Genomic DNA, 7158 nt, shown 5'->3' with positions numbered 1-7158 from the left:
CGGGAGGGGGGGGTAGAGTTTGAAAATGGGACCTTTAGTAGTAGCGCGGTTTTTTACCCCCTCGCTACTACTATGGCACCACTTAGTAGCAGCGAGGGCTAAAAACCAACGCTACTGCTATCAAACTTAGTAGTAGCGAGGTTTTAAAAACCCGCGCTACTACTATGGCATGTCCCGGGGGGCACGGTAGAGACCGCTTAGTAGTAGCGAGGGTTAAAAACCCGCGCTACTGCTATCAGCTTAGTAGTAGCGAGGTTTAAAAACCTGCGCTACTGGTAAGTAGCAGTAGCGAGGGTTTTTAACCCTCGCTACTAGTAACTTTCTGTGTATAGGCTTTTCCCTAGTAGTGCCTACTCCCTCTCTCTTTCCCCCTTTGCTACTCCGAAAAAAAGGAAAAAGGTGGGGGGCCGAATCCCCACTGCGTGCCCCTCCTGGCCGCGGGCTTCCTCCTCCCTCCTTTATATACGGGGGCAAGGGGGCACCCCAAAGGCACAATATTGTCTTAGCCGTGTGCGGTGCCCCCCTCCACCGTTTACTCCTCTGATAGTATCATCGTAGTGCTTAGGCGAAGCCCTGTGCGGATCACATCATCAACATCATCATCATTGCCGTCGTGCTGATTTGAAACTCTCCCTCAACCCTCTGTTGGATCAAGAGTTCGAGGGACGTCATCGAGCTGAACGTGTGCTGAACTCGGAGGTGTCGTACGTTCGGTACTAGATCGGTTGGATCGTGAAGATGTTTGACTACATCAACCGCGTTAACCTAACGCTTCTGCTTTCGGTCTACGAGAATACGTAGACACACTCTCCCCCTCTCGTTGTTATGCATCTTTTGGATAAATCTTGCGTAATCGTATAATTTTTTTTTAAAATTGCATGCTACGTTCCCCAATAGTATTCACTTGCATTTACATTGTATGCAACTTTCTGGATACAAAATCGTGCACGGAAGATTTTTCTGCATGCATGTGTTCCCATTGCATGAGAAAGGTCGGTATTACAACAGTCATAGCCGTAGGGGTCATTTATCATCGAGTGGCAATTTTATGGGTGCATCAGCCAAAGTCTTTGATGATGAAGGACGTGGACGTGATGGCTAGTACAAAAAAATGTGGATGTGGAGAAACTTAAGCGTGTCCCCGGGCAGGTTAAGAAGTGATCAGATGAGGTGGGTTGTATCCATCCTTTTGTGTTACTCCCTCTCCCAAAATGAGAGACTCATTTTGATATGTTTTGAATATAAGATTCTGACCAATATTTTTAAGTTGATTCTGACCAATAATTACTTGTTTATTTTCCTGCTTATGTCATAAGAAATTTTCCTATTTAAAAACATTTTAAACTTCCTCAGTCCCAAAAAGCTTGAGCGACTAGCTTTTTGGGACGGAAGTTACACAGGTAGTAGTTTTTTATGCAAATCTAATGGCCAAAATAATTATGTCAAATAAATCTACTACTAGTAAAGTAACTAATGGTAAAAAGAAGTTATCTTAAGAAATTGAACTACGTCTTTGATAATGCATTTGGAATAGAAATCTAAAATGGTAATGCATTTAGAATAGAAAACCAAAATGACAATTATAGATCGGCTTAACAGAGTGTTAGCAACTTCAACTTCCAGTTTATTTACTTTACGAGTGGAGTACTATAAAAGCCCCATGGCATGTGATTTGGTTGGCTTGATGAAAGCAAACTATTCCTTTTTCTGTTAACTCGTCCACAACACGGGTTTGAACTTTACGTTTTCTCCTCAGGCAAAGGCCACCAACCAAACATGTCCCTCGGCCTGCCTGGTCAGGCAAACAAATCGTATGAATTTCAGGTTACATTCAGGCACCACTTTTTGTAAGGCACAGAGCACCAATATTTATTTGTTGGCTACTGACGAGCTAGTGGCTGTACAATTAATATACCACTCCTAAAAGATAGTCCTGCAAATGCATTCAGAGATTATCAGCAACTCTCTGCACTACGAAGTGACCATCTCTTGTTTCAAAAAAAACGAAGTGACCATCTCCTGAACAGGTTGTAATGGTACGTTCACCTCCCCGAACCCCTCCAGCGTCAGGGCTTCAGCTTGATGGTTGGGTGGCATGCTAGGTGTAGGCAAGCCGACGCTCTCACTATGCAGCATAAGAAGCACATCCGGCATGGTAGGCCTCTGCCTCGGATAGTCTTGAATGCACAGTAGCGCCACATGAACGCATCTGGTGATCTGAGCTGCTTGTTGGTTGTTACATGGTGATGATGATACATCAACAAGCTCGTGGGACTTTCCTGCTTCCCATAGCATCCAGGCCTGAAAGAACTCTCATCATTATTCATGTGGAATGTAGAATCCGATATGAAGGCCTAGCGGCATGGGAGCTCAGACACAACTTTCTCAATCCAATATGACAGGTGGTGCCCATACATAAATATCTCGCCACAAACTTATTGGTTCTAATTCGATATCCCATGGTGGAATTGATAATAACTTGAATCTCTACAGAGTCATTGATTTTACACCTTGGCTCTTAACATTTTCTTTCTTTACCAATTTTAGTGACACAGGTTTCCAAATTCCAAGCATAAAAGAGTCCTAACCAGCAACAATGATTTTACTACAAACGTAAGATGAGATATAATTCAACTATTTTAGCAAATGGTAAAAGTTTGTACTCACACGCATCGGTAGATGCATCATTTTTCCATTGGATAATATGGAATGACATTTCTTTCCACTTATTATCTCAAGAATCATGATGCCAAAGCTATACACATCAGACTTCACTGAGAATTTCCCAAACCTGACATATTCAGGATCCATATAACCACTGCAAGATTAAAACGGAATTGACATATTAGCAGAGATAAATAAAGTGAACAAAGGAGCTTCATATCATAGAAGGTTAGTTTATTTGGTCAACTCTTACCTTGTGCCTTTAACAGTCTTCGAAGTCCCTTCAGTCCCGCTAGAAGGTAATATCCTAGCCATCCCAAAATCAGAAATCTTAGGGTTCATTTCATAATCTAACAATATATCACTGGCTTTCAAATCCATGTGGACAACACATTGGTGAGACGATAGGTCATGCAGGTAAACAAGACCCTGAGCTATCCCTTCAATTATATGGAGGCGCTTAGACCAATTAAGTGATTCTCCTGTGCTTGTATCTGAAAAAGGAATGAACAAACAGAATGACACTTCCATAATGGTAACGGAAATTTTCTTTCAAAGCTCAACACTAGATTTAAAATTGAAGTCTCAGTGAATACAGTCGTATAGAAAAGAGGCCAAGCTCTTGTTTGGCATGTATTCGTAAACAAGAATCATCTCTTCCTGCTGAATTTGAAATCCCAGAAAGTCCTTTTCTCTTTGAATGCAAAACCCAAGTAGCCTTATAACATTCCTATGTTGAAGATTTGCAATTGTTTCAATCTCAGCAGTAAATTCTGCTGAACCTTGAGTTGATGATGCTGCAAATCTTTTGACCGCAATCTCAACCCCGCTAGGTAGTTTTCCCTGAAACCTCAATATCAAGTTCAAAGAACAGAAATCAACTTTTTTGGGGTGGATGCAGAAAGATAAATGTATCTAAGGCGTCTTTTCACTAAGCATAGCAGATCTGAGGACCCTTCTTTTAAGGGATCTCAAGACTCATATAATTGCAGAATAAGAAACCGAAACTGAATATAGTCTTAGTAGTGAGTACATAATCTATTACAAATCTACATAGGAAACCAAAACTGAACCTAATCTTAGTACATAATCAAATATAATTTATCCAGATTTAGGATCGCAATAAAATACTCACTGTGGAATGAAAGGCACGTTCAGTTTTATATGATTTCCTTGCATCATTTTGTTGAGGATAGTAGCTTAATAGTACGAGTGTTATACTTGAACTGGCTACAAAAAAAAAGTTGTAGAATAATTAAGGCTAGTTCATAAATACCTTGTAAACGTAGCCAAAAGCACCGCGTCCAACCACGTTATCCAATTTGAAATTTTCCGTAAACTTTTCAACCTGAGAAAGATTAAAGAACAATAATCTTGGACGTCTTGCAGCACAGAATAGTTTTACAAGTATGTCCTTGCCCACAGCAAGCCGTTTAACCTTGCTTTTTCGTGATCCATAGAAAATATTGCTTCCTGTCATTAATTATGGAGTACAGTACATATTAGATAGTATTTAAAAGAAAATATATGCGTATTATTAGTTTGTAAATAAGGTATGGCTATTGTCAGTAAGAAGTAATATTTGGCTGAACATAACATAGCTGCATCTGTATTTTACGGATGGTACAAAAGAGTTACATTCAATGGCTCACTGCAAACTAGAGTGCACTGGGCATGGGGTCAAGGTGAAGATACAGAATAAAGCACGCCTACAATTTTCAGGAAACTTCCGTAGTTCATGAACCGGAAGGTTCTCATATCAGTTTGCAACGGTTCCTGCTAGTTTGTAGGGAGGTACTGATTCCTATCAAAGCCCATAAACTTTCTACCCAACTAAAAACTAATCACTCTTCCAAAACTGACACAGACACGGTTAAATCAGGGTCATTCCCCTCTACTATTCTCTTGGATCTTACAACCTCCTTAATTGAGGAGTCTAGTTCAGATGCTCATTACAACTAAAATGCGAGACTACCTTTCCGTATATGTGCTTCCCTATGAGCTACAGGGAAATATAAAAGCATAATCTAAGAAAAGGTCAAATTTTCCATATTGGTTGGTGCTTAAACAGAGACGACCTGATACTTAAGTTTCCATGAGCTATAATTTATTTAGAGTGGAGTAGAGGGTATAGACATGAAAAAGTACAAATTTTATTTACAATAATAATGCTTAATAAAAGCATGTGTTTCCGATTATTACCTACATAACCAAAACAAGATTATTTAGAGTAGGGCCCTCCCCTACTCTTCTCCTTTTCTCACAAACAAAGCAAATTAAGAGAGCAAACAAAACAGAGAAGAATTATATGATGAAATATAGAATGTTTGTTTGAAGAAGGCCTAAATGATGTAACTAATTAATAGAATTACTTGTTAATTGTTCTTTATTTCCTGGCAAATTTCTGTTTACTCCCTGAAGTCTTGATTCAACTGTCTCAGCTTTGGCTTCAATCCTGAAAATTGTAGCCCGGCGATTAATAAAATATCAAGATTCCAATTAACAAGGCTTATATGATATTCTACAGGAGAAAGACAGGAGAAACTACTGACGTAGATAGTAAATAAGAAAGAAAGACTAGCTTACTATCTAATATCAGATCAGTTGCATCTGAAACTTACAGTGCTGAAGTATGCATTGCGTGGGAAGGTCTTACAAAAAGAACCAAAACAAATACCAGCTGGCCATACTTCTAACTGACCACATATTAGTCTCGGTTCAGTTAATAATTTCGAGAGGATGTGCATTAAGTAGTCTAGCTTAATACCTCTTTGTTGCCATCTCCTCCAAGAGAAGTGCTAAGGAGAGCACCTCCTCAAAATAAGAACCCAATGGAAAAACTTGGTGAAAGGCTGCGAAGGAGTTTGTGCTGAAACACAGCATCTTATATATGATTTTCTAAGGGGCTTCCCGCTGGGCCCGTTGATGAGAAAAAAAAATTCAAAGTCAAGTGTCAAACATCTGGACTAAATCTCCCTAGGAATCTTGCAATGATGTGACAGCCACATGGAATTGTTGATTCAGAGAAAGGGTGACCAGTTAAGAACAAAAAGAGACGCAACGTCAAAATTCCCAGGAAGTTTCTGCTGACCTTTTATCTTCATTGTGAATATGATGACAATGGGACTTTGCCACGAAGGTTCCCGTGATGTGCCGCTCAAAAGTAGGAATTCACTAGAAGGTGGACATTGCACAACTGTAGTCATAGGCACTGGATTTCCACCTTGTACGCGCGCACCAAGAAAGAAAAGTCGAAGTTTTCCTCCTCCCTCGCTGGACAGAGTCCGAGAACCATCCATCTGACCGGCGGATTTCCTCCTGCGACATTTTCTCAAATCCCTATGCTGCAGAGAAGATCTCCACTGATACAGCTCATAGACCCAATGTTGCTTCATCAGAATACGGTCTTGTCGGTGCACTGTTGACCACCAGACGACTAAGCAAAGCAGCCGACGGAGAACGGAATAAGCCATCGCCGGATTCTAACTGAACTATGTCGCTGGTTGTGGCACTTGCACAACCATCCTCTGATCCACTCTAAGTGGCGCGTCAGGATACAATGGCTTTCCTTCCCCCTGCGGCATTTCCACAAACGCCTTGCGGGCGCGGCGTTTCTGCGAACTCCGGCCCCGTCTCACACCGCCTCTGCCGCAATTCCAAACGGGAAAAACAGGCAGGGGGCGCGGTTAGGCCTCCAGGAGAAAGGAGCGACTAGCGAGTGGATTCGGAGAAGTACCAGCGACAGCGAAGGATGGTTTCGACTTGGAGTATCATGGCTGGATGGATCATGGACGTCAACCAGGAGGTGGACGAGGCCCCGCGTGTTTTATCACACTACTATTCCTCTCAGTTCATCACTAATTCACCGATTACAGCTTCGAATTACAGGAGAACCTCAATAGAAAGGGAATCAGAGGAAGGAGATGATGAACATGAGCCAGAGAGCCTCGGCCGAAGCCGCAAGTCCGTCCAAGCGGCCCATTTCGGGGTTTCCCACACAACCGGTTTTGGGAAGGTTCCAGAACATTCCCTGAACCGGGTTTTTTCTTTCCTTTTCTATTTTTCTTTATTTTCCTTTTTTTCTTTTTTTTCCGTTTTTCATCTTTTTTCTGTTTTATTTTTTTATTTTTTATTTTTTCTGTTATTCTGTTTTCATTTTTATTCTTGTTTTTTATAACTCATGGACATTTTTTCAAAATCGTGAACAATTTTTAGAACTTTATGAACATTCTCTTAAATGATGCACCTGTTTTCAAATTTGTAAACATTTTTCTAAAACTCATGAACATTTTTTGAATCGTGAACAATTTTTAAATCTAAGACAATTTTTTGAAATCATGACTTTTTTTTCAAAGATGAACATTTTGTTGGAAATCATGGTTTTATTTTGACAAATTTTTTTGAACATTCTCTTAAATCATGTACATTTTTTTGAAACCGTGGACATCTTTTTATAAATTGCGAACGTTTTTCCATAGTTTTGAACATTTTTTA

General features: G+C 40.3%; 1 protein-coding gene across 2 annotated transcripts; it reads right to left on the bottom strand.

Moving 5' to 3' along the window:
- Positions 1-1683: 1683 nt before the first annotated feature.
- On the bottom strand, positions 1684-6611 carry LOC123163205 (putative cysteine-rich receptor-like protein kinase 20). 2 transcript variants are annotated; one of them, XM_044580948.1, is made up of 7 exons: positions 5432-6611; positions 5037-5119; positions 3941-4137; positions 3261-3507; positions 2918-3158; positions 2668-2818; positions 1684-2301 (listed from the first exon to the last, which is right to left on the bottom strand). In XM_044580948.1, exons 1-7 carry the CDS (start codon positions 5545-5547, stop codon positions 1972-1974), a joined length of 1365 nt encoding a protein of 454 aa, XP_044436883.1. In that variant the 5' UTR covers positions 5548-6611; the 3' UTR covers positions 1684-1971. The 2 variants fall into 2 exon arrangements, with proteins under 2 accessions (XP_044436883.1, XP_044436884.1); XM_044580949.1 differs by having other exon boundaries at positions 1709-2301; positions 5286-6611.
- Between the last annotated feature and the right edge of the window lie 547 nt (positions 6612-7158).

The sequence above is a fragment of the Triticum aestivum genome, chromosome 7B (assembly GCF_018294505.1).
Source record: "Triticum aestivum cultivar Chinese Spring chromosome 7B, IWGSC CS RefSeq v2.1, whole genome shotgun sequence".
NCBI lineage: Eukaryota > Viridiplantae > Streptophyta > Magnoliopsida > Poales > Poaceae > Triticum > Triticum aestivum.
The sequence above is the reverse complement of the archived record's forward strand: the minus strand, read 5'-3'. Positions and strand labels throughout refer to the sequence as shown.